General features: G+C 42.3%; 1 protein-coding gene across 4 annotated transcripts in view; it reads left to right on the forward strand.

Annotated features, from left to right (window-relative positions):
• Positions 1 to 6,069: 6,069 nt before the first annotated feature.
• Positions 6,070 to 15,915, forward strand: part of Ahcyl2 (adenosylhomocysteinase like 2) — a 153,605-nt gene continuing 143,759 nt past the window's right edge. For 3 of the 4 annotated variants that reach the window (XM_031381382.1, XM_031381383.1, XM_031381385.1), the window contains exon 1: positions 6,253 to 6,712. In XM_031381382.1, coding sequence (XP_031237242.1) covers positions 6,257 to 6,712 — 456 coding nt within the window. In that variant the 5' untranslated portion in view covers positions 6,253 to 6,256. Of the gene's footprint in view, positions 6,152 to 6,252; positions 6,713 to 15,915 lie in introns of those variants that run through there. The other variant, XM_031381384.1, reaches the window with a different exon arrangement.

Below are 15,915 nucleotides of genomic sequence, written 5' to 3' on the forward strand. Positions count from 1 at the left end.
CAGGGATCCAACCAGAGGTGCTCTTTGCATGGAGACAAGTTCAGCATAGTAAAGCAAAGTGACTTGCACACAACCCCACGGCCAGAAAGGCTTGCACACCAGCCCAGTATTCCTGATTCTGAAGTCCTGGCTTTCCAGCTTGGTGGAAATTCATTCTCAGAATTATCCATTTTGTATTTCCTCAGGCCACCCTCTCCTATGCACTTCTCAACGTTGGTTAATATTTTCTGAAATAAAAATAATTGCTCTTGTTTTCCTCATTTCGTCCCCACAGACAGACATTTAGCCGTTTCTTTTCTACATTCCTTTTCTTCTTCCTTAGAGGGATCGCTTGTGTAAAGGATGGAATATTGAGTTCAGTCTGGTTGCAGTGACAGATTGTGAGCACTAGAGGACAGCACTAACTCAATTTGTTTTCTGTGCATTTGCACGCAGACTCAAACTGCAGCTGGATGTCCAGGATGTGACACCCAAGCAAACAGGCAACCTTACAGGATTCCTATAGAAGTGGCAGAAGTTACTCTGAACGATGATCACCATTCTTTCTAAAAGTTTTGAATCCAATTCCTAAGGAAACACTTCCAGATTCAAGGGGTGCCAATTTTGGCTTCCTGCTGTCCTGAGAACCATTTCCCAACCAGCTCTGCCTTCTGCCTTACCTGGGTTCTTGGGTTTTCCTACCACACTCTCAACCTCAGACATCCAGTTCCTATTCCTGTTAGTTCCAGCTTCCTTTTAAATTATTTTTATTTTATGTTGACTGCAAGTATGTCTGTGTGAGGGTGTTGGATCCCCTGGAACAGGAGTTACAGACAGTTGTGAGCTGCTTTGTGAGTGACAGGAATTGAATCTGGGTCCTTTGAGAGAGCAGCCAGTGCTCTTAACCGCTTCTCCAGCCCCTGGCCCCAGCTTCCTTAAGGCAGACTGCACTGCCTTAAGCAATCCCCTGCCCACTTAAGCTTTTGGTGTAAAAATTGGAAAGACAAGGAAAAGAACAATAGACAAACAACCAGGGATGGAGAGATAGCTCACTGATAAAATGCTTGCCTTTCAAGTGTGAAAACCATGTAAAAATGCTGGGCAGGATCAGCCAGATAGTTCAGCAGGTACAGGCTTCACTACCTGAGTTTGATCCCCAGAGTCTTCAAGGTGGTAAATGTATACCCATGTGCACACATTTAAACATGTTTATTATGTTTATTTGTGTGCATGTGTGTATGCCCATGTGCCAGGCAGTTTTCAGAGGACAGCTTTCAGGAGTCAGTTCTCTGATTTTTGAAAGGAACAGTTTGTATTTCTTGGATTTCTTTCTCCTGTTTGTTTTGAAACAAGGTCTCAGGTCTTGGTTTTTTTGTTTTTGTTTTTTCAAGATAGGGTTATTCTATGTCACCCTAGCTGTCCTAGAACTTGCTTTGTACACCAGGATGGCCTCAAACTCAGAGATCCTGAGTGCTAAGATTAAAGGCATGACTCACTATGCCTGGCTCAGGTCTTGTTATATTGCTCAGACTGGCTTGTAGTTTTGTGTATAAGTTACACTGGTATTAAATTCTCAATTCTGCTTCAGCCTTCTGATAAGCTGTTATTGTAGGCAGGCACCTCCATGCCTAGCTGTTTCTTACACTTTCTTATTTCAGATGAAGTTAGACATCCACAAGCAATTTATATATTGGTTTGTGTTTGTTTGGTCTTTTAGCTTTTCCACATTTGCTTATCTATTTATTTGTTTTTTCATGTGTGTATAAAAGCATGCATGGGTGCCATGTGGAGGTCAGAAGACAGATTATGGGACTCAGTTCTCTTCTTGTACCATATGGGTTCTAGGGCTTGAACTCAGGTTGTCAAGCTTGGTGCTAAGTGCCTCTATCTACAGTATTGTTTGACTTACCAGTCCCATCTATCTATCTAACTATCTATCTATCTATCTCTCTATTTTTGAGACTGGGTCATGCTATATAGCCAGAATGAACTCATATCCTCTATGGAGTTCTCTAGACATTGGAAAGATACTCTTTTTGTCTTCAGAATTTTGAAATTCCACAATGATATAAATCAACGGAGGTCTGTTTTCACATACTGTGCTAGGCATCTAGTGGCTCCTTTCCTATTCCTGCTTTTACCTGGGTTTTATACACGTCAGGCAAGTCCTCTACTACTGTTGTATCCTAACTCCTTCTCTATTTCTTTTGTCCTTCTAGAATTTGGGCTTTTATTACTTGGGCTCTGTGAGCAGGTTATCTAATTTATGTATTTTTCACGTTTGTGAGTTTCAAATGAGTACTCTATCTACATCAATTCCACCCAACCCTCTCCTAATGTTTTATTTTAATCATCTGTGGTTTTGTATTCCTACTTATGGTAGTTCCAGGAATGGAACCCAGGCCTTGGAGCATGCTCAGTAAATGCTCTGCGGCTGAACTGTACCTGCAGCTCTGCTTTTGAGATGGAAAGAAAAGAATGTGTTCATCTAAAAAAATGAGGAAAGAAATAAGGAATGCTGCAGCTAGTCAATGCATTGTATGTATTATGCCAAAATAGACATTAAAATGCATGTAATACATATAACCTACCATTTTCAAAAATCTGAGCATAAGATAGAAAACATCTTTTTTATATACCTGTGATTTCAGTGCTCTTGGGAAGATGAGACAGGAGGACTTGCTTAAGTTTTGGGCTAGCTTGGTCTAAATGGTAAATTCTAGGCCAGCTAGGCTACACCTCAACAAACAACCACCATCACCACAACAAAAAATTTCTATTTAAGGTTTTCTAATGAAAAAAAAAATCTGCTAGCAGGCTTTCCTTTCAACTGTGCTTTTGTTTTCTGGATGTTTAGTCCTTGAAACGGTATCCTCCTTCACAAAAACAGTGTTGTAAGTCTCCACGTGATTTGGTGGTAGTGGGGCACAGTCTATATAGCCTAGGCCGGGCAGCCTTGAACTCACAAATCCTTCTTCCTCGGCCTCCTGAGTACTGGGATTGTATGTGTGCACTACCGGTTGTTTTATAATTTAAAAATATGTTAGCCTCTTCCTCTTTTCTTGTGTTGCTGGAGATGGAAGCCAGGGCCTCGCTGCATACCAGGATTCCTACCTCATCCTGCTTTCACATTAGAGGTCTGTTCACATGTCTGCTGACTGGCTGTCTGCTCAGGGCATGGCACTAGGTGTTCCATGGAGGACAATCGTCCCTGCCTGTGATCTGGCTAGCCTATTTCCTTGGAGAATCCCTCAGCATTAGTTTTTTTAATTTTCTCTCTTGGACCTCATGGAAGATTATTATTGTCTTCCAGGTTCCTGGAAGCTGAATGAACCAGATGAAGGAAAAAGACCTGTAGGCCTAAAACGCCTTTTAATAGTTAATAGACTTGTGTACAATCTCACGGCTTCTAATCTAGCAATTCCACCTTCGAGTAGGCTTGGTTTGCCTCAGCAACAAAGCTGGGCCTCAGAAGCAGCAGATGAATAAGATGGAGCTACAAGGTGTGAACAATGTGATCTGATTGTTGGTTCCATGGTTCCAAGCAATGGTAGAATCTGATAAACAGGGGCTAAACATCTGTCTCTTTTTAAGGCTCAAACTCCTTCTGTTTCATCACCACATCCCACTGAAAGATCGGCTCTTCTGCTCCGTAATCAATTCTTGTGGCTGGCCAGGTAAGCAGCTGCTGGGTATGAGCTCCTCATATGCCAGGTGGCTGGGCTGCAGCTCCCTCGTGCATTAGGGGGAAGAAAGAAATCAGTTATAAAGTTGTTAGCCTCTGCCTGACAGCTGGAGGACGAAGCTCTGGGCCACTTCTTCCTAACAGGAAGGAAATGATCAAAACCGGGCACATGAAGAGAAAGCTTCTTAAGCTCTTGGGTCTGGCAGACTTTGGAGTTTTTTGTGGAAATGGCAAAGCTCAGGTGCCTTCCAGCATAGACGTAGACCAGAAGATGACAGCTCCCAAAGCTACCAAATGAAGAGACTTCCATGGTACTAGTAGCAGACGGCAGGAACTCAAACAGGTGATTTCTCTCCCTTTGTCACTGTCTCATTCTTGCTTAGAAAAAAGTAGCTTTTCCAATGACAAGCTGGCCAGTGGTCCAAGTGGGTTAGGGCTGTTGTCACTTTCTGAGCAGCCACAAACCATGATCTTTGCCTCAGTTTCTTTAGGAATAAAAAAGCCTACCTCATAATATGCTAAAAGAGTCAACTACATTTTAATGTTTTTTCCCCTTTAGGTAATAGTCACATAAAATTTTAAAGAATGTGCAACTAAAATAAATTTTAAGCTTATGTATATGTGTGTGTCTGTAGGACAAGAGGGCATCACATCCCCTGGAGCTGGAGTTACAGGTGTTTGGGAGTTGCCCAATGTAGTTGTTGGGAACAAATTCCAGCAAGGGCTCATAAGTTCTGAGCCAACTCTCTAACCCATAGAAAGTGTGGTATTGTCTCCTGCTTTAGAGTTTAATTTCCTCCCTCCCTCCGTCCCTTCCTTCTTTCTTTCACATACTTGTGTGCTCTAGCTGCTTGTACAGCTGCATGACAGAAGAGGGCATCAGATCGCACACTATAGATGATTGTGAGCCATCATGTGGTTGCTGAGAACCTCTGGAAGAGCAGCAGATGCTCTTAACTGATAAGCCATCTCTCCAGCCCCTAGTCTAATTTGTAGGATGCCGTCCCGCAGCTCCTACTTGCGTGGGGTTCTGTTGTTGTTATATCGCCCTCCACCTCATCCCCCACTCCTGGCCACCACCACCTGGCTTTTAGTCTAATTTTTAAAATTATAAATATTTATTTCCTTTATTTATTTATTTATTTTGGTTTTTCGAGACAGGGTTTCTCTGTGTAGCCCTGGCTGTCCTGGAACTCACTCAGTAGACCAGGCTGGCCTCGAACTCAGAAATCTGCCTGTTTCTGCCTCCCAAAGTGCTGGGACTAAAGGCGTGCGCCACCACCGCCTCGCCTTTTTTTTTTTTTTAAAGATTTATTTATTATATCTAAGTATCCTGTAGCTGTCTTCAGACACACCAGAAGAGGACGTCAGATCTCATTAAGGATGGTTGTGAACCACCATGTGGTTGCTGGGATTTGAACTCGGGACCTTTGGAAGAGCAGCTTGTGCTCTTAACCGCTGAGCCATCTCACCTGGAGAACTAGTCTTAAAAGAAAAAAAGTCTATCAGTTTCAGGTAAGTTTCTTTTTGTTATATGGTTTGGCTAATCAGTCAAAGCTTACCTTAACAAATTTCTAATTCTCAGGTCTCAGTCTCCTGAGTATTGGGATTACCACTATGACCTATCCAATTGGTACGCAATTTTATTTTTATTATTAAAAATAAAACTGGTAGCTGGTGATCTAGTCAACAGTTAAGATAATTTGTTGCTCCTTTAGAGGACCCAGGCTAGATTCCCAGTATCTCTCTAGTTCTTTAATTACATGTGTGCGGTGGAATTAAAGGAAATTAACTTTTTGTTTGTTTGTTTGTTTGTTTTTTTAAGACAGGGTCTTGCTTCATAGCTCAGCTGGCCTTGAACTGTTATTACTGGTGATGCATATGCTTCAGAAGTCCAAATTATTACTGCATACTCAACCATACCCTAACGAGATTTCTTTCTTTGGGGGTTTGATTTTAGTTCCTTAATTCAAGAGTACGCCAGAAATCATGACAAGAGGAAATGGCTTATTTCATTTCTTCTAGAAACCAACCCACTGAAGAAAGGCTCCGATCATGCCTTCTAGCCTGGAGCTGGAATTTATCTCACCTGATCTGCCGCTTTTCCTTTAAAGGCCGCCCACGTGATCGCACACATGCGCACACTCGGGAGGAAATTCACGCCGTCAAGGGAGCGAGTCATTCTTCCCCCACTTTCCCTGGGGTTTCTGGCATTCCTTTCCGGAAACCGCAACCCCTCTGGAGACATTTTCCTCATCTATTCCGTCGCGTCATCCGTTTTTAGACTTTTCGGTTAGTCGCTGTCCTGGGAGTTCCCTCGCCACAGAAAACTACTTTCGGGAGGAAGGCCGAAGGGACTACAACTCCCAGGGGGCTCTGCGGCCCGTCCCCGCGAGCGCAGTGCAAGTTGGGTGCTGAGGTCCCCGCGATCCTCTAGTCGCGTGCAGCCCGGAGCAAGCGCACTACAGGTTCCGTGGCGCCACGCGCGTGAGTCAAACGGGTGGGGCGGGGCTCGAGAGGCCGGGCTGGAGGCGAGCGAGCGGGCGGAGGAAGGGGGTGGGAGCGGAGGCGATGGAGGGGAGGAGTGGGGGTATGGGGGAGGGAAGGGGAAGGGAGGCGGGAGGCGGGGCCGAGTGGGAGCTGGAGCGAGAGTCGGAGTCGGCGGTTGCAGTGGAGGCGGTGATGTCTGTGCAGGTTGTGTCAGCAGCGGCAGCCGCCAAGGTGCCTGCTGAGGTGGAGCTGAAGGACCTGAGCCCCTCCGAGGCGGAGTCCCAGTTAGGACTGAGCACGGCCGCCGTGGGCGCCATGGTACCCCCAGCGGGTGGTGGGGACCCAGAGGCTCCAGCTCCCGCAGCGGAGCGGCCCCCGGCCCCTGGCCCGGGCTCCGGGCCCACCGCGGCTCTGAGCCCCGCGGCCGGGAAGGTCCCTCAAGCGTCGGCCATGAAGCGGAGCGACCCTCATCACCAGCACCAGCGGCATCGCGACGGCGGCGAGGCCCTGGTCAGCCCCGACGGCACGGTCACCGAGGCGCCGCGCACGGTCAAGAAGGTACTGGGATCGGGCTGCCTCTCTTCTCGGAGAGGCGGGCGGGGAGGGCGGGCATGGGAGCGGCGGCCCTTCGCGGCACGGCAGCATCCCGTTCCACACGCCCTCTAGATCGTGGAGCCGAGAGTCTTTCCCCTCCCTTGAACCCGCTCTTAGAGCGACTGCCACCCACCCGGTGGTCCGCTGCGAAGCGAAGCCTCCAGGTACCACGGGCGTACTTCGCTACTCATAGAACATGGAGGTAGCGCCCTTCACTACTACTTGAACGAGGCGGGGGTTGAGGGGGGAGCACCTACTACTACACCCCCCCCCCCCGCCTCCAGCACACTCCCGCGTGTAATTTTCCGGACTGTTCGGTGGCATAGAAAAACCTTCCCTCCAGCGATAACGATAGCAAGATCTTTTTCCTTGGAGAACCAGGAAGCTGTAGTGAGCTCTCATGAGAGCTCGGGAAACCCTCTGAGTCGCCTGGCGCCTGCACAGATAGATGATGACTTTCTGCCTTTCTGTGGCCAAAAGCTTTCCACAGGGTAGTCCTGATCTGTGCCCTTCCTTTCTAGCCCTTGCAGTTCTCTTGTACTGTGATTGTAGAAAGGTAATGGAGACATGCTTCATTCACTCTGAAGAGGTCTGGTCTCTAGGATTACTAGATTCTATCTGAAGAGGATGCTTATTTTATTCCTATCTTTAGTGTGAGCAGAAAGTGTTAGGAAGAAATGCCTGCTACTTTGAGGAAAGTAATCATTTGTAGCTGTCAGCTTCCTTCATGAATAGAAACGCGTAATGATAGTACCCCCCGTATTTTTATATTGGCTATACCTTTACCCACTCCCCTCGTTTTTTCTCCCATTTATTGATGTTAAGTCAGCACAAGAGGGAAAAGACAAGAGATGTGGATCATCTAAAAAAAATATGGCTTTCATTTCCAGGAAACAATATGAACACGATGATTTATATTTTTTTTTATCATAATGGATGCATTTTGTTCTGTCAGGACAACAATACAAAAGATATGAAGTGTACATTGGGTTTACTGTGTAGAGTTTAGGTGAACCTTGGCTCCAGCAAAACATTTTGTTGTAATTACCTCATGACCTAGGGCAGTTAACTTTTTCTAATTCTGACTTCTCAAAGGTAGTGTTAAATGATGTCAGAGGCAAGGCTGAAGGAATTTAACAGTGCTTTAGGACATGCTTTGTCCTTTGCACTTTGGTGTGTTGTCCTCCCCTCTCCATGCAATTATAGTTAAATGGAGGAATTACACTTAAAAGAGGCAGCCTGGGCTGGGGCTGGGAGTACTTAGGTCAAAATTAAGAAATCCAAAGCATATTTCTCACTAGTTAAGATGGTTTGTAGCTTTAGCCAAATCTTTTTCTTGTGACTGTTTTTTCTAAAGTTTGTAATTTAGTTCTTTTAAGGGTAAAATGTTTAATAAATTACTTTTAGAGAGAAGTTTATATGTAGGTACAGACCTAAGTTTGAATATAGTACTCTCTCCCCTAGTATTAGTGTTTGAATAATTGTAAACTCTATAAAGTAATTTCTTCTATAAATGAGGGTACTAATTATGATTAAAAATTAAAATGTTTGTGGTCATCTCATAGAACTTGGTACCTACAGTAGAATCTTAAATAGTAACTTATTAAAATTTATTATTTCTCTTCTCATTAAGTATATATCACTGTGACCTTCTCTGAAAAATACACATATTAGTAATAGTTCAATAGATTCTGTATAAAGAATTAAAAAAAAAAAAAAAGAACCACCGGCCAGTACCCTAGAGTCTGTTCTTTAATTCTAAGTGTGCTTCTTGGACACTTTCCTTGCTGCTGAGCCACCTTCTTCCTGGTTTTTTTAGTATCAAAATCATGTTCCAGGATTCTAGATTTACTCAGCAGCCTGAAGGCTATGAAGACAGGGCTGAGCTTGCCTCACAATTATAATCACACCAGAGCCCGAGTTACCTGCTGAACTGTCAGCAAGTAAAGTCCTGCAGCTGCGTGACATAAGTAAGGCACTGCTGAGCTTGGCTGGCCTTCCCTTTTCCTCTCTCCTCACCTTTTCTTACTCCCTTTCCCTTCCTCTTGTCTTGTTAGGGTCTCAATCTGTAGCCCAGGCTACCTGGAACTTTAGTGGAGGCTGGCCTCTATAATCTTCCTGCCTCAGCCTTCTGATACTGAGATTGCAGATGTATACCACCACACCTGGCCTGAACTTTTATCTATTTTTGTTTTTGTTTTTTAAGACAAGGTCTCAGGGGCTATAGATGCGACTCACTTGGTAGAGTGTTTGCCTGTAACCTGTACTGAGAACGTGGAGACAAGAGAACCAGAAGTTCAAGGTTATCCTTGGCTACATAGTGAGTTTGGGACCAGCCAGTCAGGTTGGCTTTGAACTCATGATCCTTTTGCCTTGATCATGCTTCCTGTGTGCTGGGATTTGAAGTTTGTACCACATTTAGCTTGCTGTTTTTAAAGAGCACAATCTTTAGTTTTCTTAATAGTGAAGTGGCTACATTTTCTCCAAGTAGAATGTCATTCAATGAGGAAAGACTGAGCTGATTTGTTAAGCCTTTCTTGCTTCTTAGATTGTTTAGATAAGTCATTCTGTTCTTGACTGCCTTTTGCTTTATTAAAAGTGTGTGGAGGGATTGGGTAGTCTAGGATCAAAATAGTTGTCTTTAGCTATGTAAATGGTGACTATTGCTTTTATTTTTTAATTACCAGAAATCTTATTTATGTTATTATATTTCCATTGATGTTTCTGTTTTCCTATTCATGTATCAGTTATCAATTTGTTGGCTCAGTTACTCTGGTCAGCCACACAAAGGAAGTACATAAGAGTCAGACTTCTCAAGTTCAATCGTTATAACAATGAACATAATGGGGTGCAGGTTGCTTGGTCACATTTTACTTTTGGCTCTTGCCTTCATCCAGTAACTTGTACTCTATAGGGCAAATCTTGTCATTGTGGTTATATTTGTATTTAGCTTTTCTTCATAAGCATATTTTCAGTGAACGCAGTAAATATCTCTGAAGTAGTGATTTATAAAATGGGAAAATAAGTTCCATCATGAGTGACTGTGACAGCAGTTAAGAGCATTTCTCCTATGTGTTCTTAGAAATGGGGGCTACCACACACAGAAAAGAAGGCAGAAGAGGACTTCTGAGAAGTTGAAACTCTGACAATAAGGCTGCAAGCCTAAGAACCTCATCTAGTGTGAGCTTATGTTACTGTCGGTAATGACCATGTTCAAACAGACTCCATATTTTTCTTGGCAAACATATCCGCATTGTACTTACTTTGTTGCTGTCAGGAGAGAATGAGTTGAGCCATGTTCATGCTTTCTTGCCCTGAATTGTTTAAGCCCTTGATTTGGTTAATTATAGATTACTGAAATTGAGTGTTTTGGATAGAGTCATGGGAATGTGAGAGCAGTGTGACTCCCTTGCCAGTTAGAAAAGTACAGCCTAGCAAAATGTTCAGTAAGGCAATTGGCAGTTGGACCCTAATAATAGTTACCATTAATTGGCCTTTTAGGTGCCAGGATTGTTACAGGCATTTCTGTAATCCTGACAAGAACATTATGAAATGCAGATGGCATTATCTCAGTTTTACTGATGAGGAAATGTGATTCAGAGTGCTTAGTGTCAACCCCAAGGTTATACATCTAAAAAGTGGCACAGGTATTTAAACCTATGTCTGTCCCCAGAGCCTTTGTCTTTCTTTATCCTTGTGTCACACAGACTTTCTGAGATCTTAGATCTTGGTCTCTGGTCTTCCCTCAGGAATCTGTAGGTTTCTGAGTGAACTCTTTAAGGTGTGTCTGTCTGGCTAAGGCTTAGGTCATTCCAAGACCAAAGTGAAGAGAGTGAGTCAGGCTTTTGGAAAGAGGATGGGAGAAAACTGTACAAAGGAGAACCTCAAAGAATTGTAGGTTAGAAGATATGAAGAACATTTATACAGAAATTTAAATTATGAAGAAATTTAAGATTTAAATTTCTTTTAAGATTAATATTAAATTTAATATGAGCCTCCTGTTTGTAATTAACTTGTGACCTGATAATGTATCCTTCACCCCCCCGGCCCTTTTTGAGATAGAGACTTACTCTTTATCCTAGGTTGGCCCCTATAGTGCCATATGCAGCCCAGGTTAGCTTCAGACTCCAGAGATATTTCCACCTTCTAGTATTATAAGCATGTGCCACCATTCCTGGCTTTATCCTTATTTTTTTTAAAGATTTTATTTATTTATTTCATATATATGTGTACACTATAGCTGGACAGATGGTTGTGAGCCACCATGTGGTTACTGGGATTTGAACTCAGGACCTTCGGAAGAACAGTCAGTGCTCTTAACCGCTGAGCCATCTCTCCAGCCCCTTTATCCTTATTTTTAAACTTATGAATCTGGTTCCTTTCTGTTAACAGTTTTCTTCTGTTCATTAAGTCCCTCCTCTATGAATCAGTCATTGATTAAACCTTTGAGAATTAGAAAGGGAAGTATGCTGTTAGGTTTTTTTTAAAACTTTTGATTTTTTAAACTTTTTGATTTTTATGTGTATAAGTGTTTTTGCCTACATTTATGTCTGTGCACCACTTGTGTGCCTGGTGCTGAAGGAGACCAGAAGAGGGCTGTAGATTGCCTGGAACTGGAGTTACAGCTGGTCTAGTTAGCCACCCTGTGGGTGCTGGGAATTGAAGCAGGTCCTCTGGAAAGCAGCCAGTGCTCTTGACCACTGAGCCATCTCTCCAGCCCCCTTTGTTAGGTTGGTTCTTTGTACTAGGCCTTGTACTTGCAGCTTGATATGTACTATTTTATTTAATACTTTTAAGAGCTCTTAAAGATAGTGTTATCCTTGTTTTATTGAGGAAACAGATTAAGAAATTTGTCTCATAGTAACACAGTAACATACTAGAGGGAACAAATTCCTAATCTGTTTGACTTTGGAGAGCATATTGTGTAGATTTTTCAATTGCAGGAGGTTGCTCTAGGCCAAAGTTCCAGTTGTGTATTCTGTTCCTTGAGGAAGACACCTAGAGCAAAAGTTTCCAGCTAATTGAACAAATTAACAAATACAAATGGTCTACTTTCTCTTAATGAGAAAGAGGGAAATAAAGGTTTGCAATTTTTATTCAGAGTCATTTTGAGTTGAATTTCTAAGTAATACTCTTTTGTTTTCATGGTAGGGCTTTAAAAAAGTTGTGTGTGTGTGTGTGTGTATGAGATGGGGGGATATGTGTGTGTAATGGGGTACATGTAGAGGCCAGATGACAACTTCATGGATCTGGCTCTCACTACTTTTATGTGGACAAGTTCAGGCTACTAGGCTTGCACAGCAAATGCCTTTACCTTAAAATTTGGCCCTTTAAAGTTTCTAATTAATTACTTCAAAAATTAAAAAAAATACTTTTGTTGTGTAAATGGGTGAGTGCTATATATTTGTATGTTTACTGTGTGCGTGCTTGGTACCCACAGAAGCCAGAAGAGGGAGTCAGATCCTGGCATGATGTGGGTGCTGGGACCTGCAAGAGCAGGAAGTGTTCTTAACTATGGAGACATGTCTGCTGCCCCCCCCCAATTATTTTTAAGACAAGCCTCCTTTATGTAGCCTGCTGGCTTTAAGCCTGAGTTCATCCTGCCTTAGTCTTCACAAGTGCAGGGATTATAGGCATCATGCATGCTTGACTTTTAGTAGTTCTTATTAACTACTCAGAGAGGTATAGCTGCCCAGGGTGCATGTGATAGACACAGAGGACCTACAGTTCATTTGCCCAATGCTTGGTTTCAGTCAGCCTGATAAGATTTTATAAAATTTATAGGTGCTTTTTGTAGTCTTTTTACTTACGGCTAAAAACTTGGTGAGGCCAGAACAAAGAAGAAAGTTTCTTATGGCAGATTTTTATTATTATTATTATTATTATTATTATTATTATTATCATTATATTATATAAGTACACTGTAGCTGACCTCAGATACACCAGAAGAGGGCATCAGATCTCACCACAGGTGGCCATAAGCTACCATGTGGTTGCTGGGATCCGAACTCATGACCTTCGGAAGAGCAGTGCTCTTATCTGCTGAGCCATCTCGCCAGCCCTCTTATGGCAGTTTTTAAGATTAAATTTCCTATTTTCTTTTCTTGTTGTTTTTTTTTTTTTTTTCCAAGACAGGCTTTCTCTGTATGGCCCTGGCTGTCCTAGAACTCACTCTGTAGACCAGGCTGGCCTCGAACTCAGAAATCCGCCTGCCTCTGCCTCCCAAGTGCTGGGATTAAAGGCGTGTGCCACCACCACTCAGCCTTAAACTTCCTATTTTTAAATATGTACTATATACATATTATATATATATATATATATATATATATATATATATATATATATATTCATGTGCTTTTGTGTATATGTGGAGATCAGAGGACAGCTGGTTGGAATTGGTTCATAATGTAGGTTCCTGGGATCAAACTCAGGTGTCAGAGGTGGCAAACACCTTTACTCGTTGAGCCATCTTGCTGGTCCCTCCAAGATTAGTTTAAGTTACATGCATAATTTTTTCTCCCTCTTCCACAGCTTCATGCTGAACAGTTAGCTATTTTCTTCTCTTTGGAGACTTGTATTTGTAGCTGGTGATTTTTAAATTTTGTTTTCAAGGCTCTGTCAATCAGTACTGTCAGTTTTGGACCCTGAGTTTTTAGAACTTATGTAAACTAGGGTGCTAGAAAACTAGTTCAGTAAGACTCTCCAAACCTTTTTGAGCATTGCATATCTGAGACTAAAACTAGCTTCTCTAATTACCTCCGGTGCTCCACTGTGGCCCTTTTGATTACTTTAAAAGAAGGACCAGCAATATGGCTCAGTAGGGAAAGGCTCCTGTTGTCAATCCTAATGACCTGACCTGAGTTCTATGCCAGGAACTCATATGGTGAAAGAGAGAACCAAGTCCCCAAAGAAGTTTTCCTCTATGTGAATCAATCTCTCTTCCCCTCTCTCTTATACACACACACAATCAGTTAATAAATGTGATTTTAAAAAATTAAAAAGAAAAATCTTAAATATTAGGAAAAAGGATTTAATAATGTTCTTGGAAACTCCTTTATTGTTCTTTGTGATGTGTCTACAATTTACTCAGTACATATTCTTTGCCAGACTTCTGTCTTATCTATTAATCCTCATAACAACTTTTATCAGATGAGTAGCTTTATCTTTATTTTATAGATGAAAAAATATAGGCTTAAAGAGAGTAATTAACATGCCTGAGGCTTTGCCAATTTGTGATGCCTTTGGGATCAGTGAGATGAAACATTACCCATAGCAACAGTGGGAGGCTTTGTCAAATTGCCAGCCCCTACTGTTCTGACCAAACTCCCATGTGATATCTGCTTTAGCTGCTGCTAAGACTGCTCTGTGTAACCCTTTGGACATTAGCATCTGTCCTGTTAGTGGAGGAGGCAGAAACCACCATGTATCATCACATCCTTGTTTACGTTGGTCACCGATGGCTCATCATCCATCTTATAATGAGCTGTTTTACCATTGTCCTCATCCTTTCAGCTGACTTAGTTCTTCAAGCCCTTTTATTTTATTTTTCTCAACATCCCATTATCAGCAAACCCCATGCAGCATCAGCCTTTAGGTAGCAAGATCAAGTCATGGAGTGAGAGCAGCAGTGGTGGAAGTGTTGGCACATGGTGTCTAGAACTGTAAGACGAAAACCAAGCTGCAGACTCTTCTAGTTTGTCAGCATCACTCGTAATATCTTTGACAAACCAATTTGATAATTTTGGGTGTTTTTTACTTTTGTTTTTTAGCTATGTGTCCTTGAAACAGGTTTTCCACCCTGGAAGCTATTTCATATTCTTTCTGTATATTCCTTTTCTGTTTATTTCAGTCCAAATTGACTTGTAGTGCTTGTGAAACTGAGTAATGGACTGTCTATATTAACCTTTTACTTTCCTTGTTGCCTGAACCCATGGAGCTGAAAGTTGCTGAAGAAAATCTGAAAGCTAGACAGATCAGTGTCATGATGAATTTGTAATTAGCAGCCTTGTGAGACATCAGCCATGTCTAGCAGTATTATGCATGTCTCTCTAGTTCACCTGCCCACTGCAAATGACTATTTCATGCTCTATTTCTCCTATTTCATGGGCCCTTCTATTTAAGCCAGTTATAAGCTTTCTCTTTCACTACAAGAACAGAAGACCCCCACATAGAACTTCTCTGTACTTTCTGTCTACAAACCTATTTGTACCCAGGGCTCACCTTATTCTTCATGTTATTATGGAAGAGGAAGTATCCTCATTCTGTCAAAGATAAGTTCCTTAGACAGGTGCTTTAATCATGTTCCTTCTTTTCAATAGTATTAAAGAAGTCTTCCTCTGGTTATTTCCTCCATCTCCAGTATTTTATCAATACTCAGTCTTGCCTTGCCTTCTTCATTTTGGCAGCTGTATTCTTCAACCTGCCGACTTCCTTCTCGTCATTCAGAATTCATCTTTGTACAGGATTTTTCTATGCTTACATGTTTAATCTTTATGAACTCCTTAGCCCATTCTTATACTCTGACAGAAAGAACCCTATTGCTAATGTCCCTTAGATTGGAAAATGTTTTTGTTGTTGCTGTTCAGCTCCTTAGGCTTTTAGGACCCTGCTCTTCTGTCCTTTGGAGGCAGGGTCTCCTAACAAGTAATGGAGCACTTGTCGCAGAGCTAAGGCTTCCCTTGAGCTTCTCCTGCCTCCACCTCTCTAGTGTTGGGAGTGCAGGAGTGTACCACCACACCCAGCTTTATGACATTGGTGGTTTGGTTGTTTGGCTATTTGGTTGGTTTTTACTCGTTTCCATTTAACTTTTTTGGCTGAATCACTTCTATGTTGATACTTCCTTCTTGGTCTTGGGACCTCTGTTCCAGTCACCACCTACATCCCAGTAACTTCCAAAAGTATGCCTTTAGCTAAGACTCCTCTTCTGAATGCCAGTCAGGTTTTTACAGCTGCCTACTGCAACCAAATACAGTAGTTTTATGTCTAAAACTAAATTGTATTTGTTTGTTTTACATTTATATTATATGTATGAATGTCTTATGTGCACCATATGCTTGCCTTGGTCCCATAGAGGATGGCTCTGAGTGACCACGTGGGTATTTGGATCCAGGACCTCTACAATCTACAAAAACTTTTCTTTTCTTTTCTTTTCTTTCTTTTTTTTTTTT

Source organism: Mastomys coucha, unplaced genomic scaffold, assembly GCF_008632895.1.
Source record: "Mastomys coucha isolate ucsf_1 unplaced genomic scaffold, UCSF_Mcou_1 pScaffold20, whole genome shotgun sequence".
Classification (NCBI taxonomy): Eukaryota; Metazoa; Chordata; class Mammalia; order Rodentia; family Muridae; genus Mastomys; species Mastomys coucha.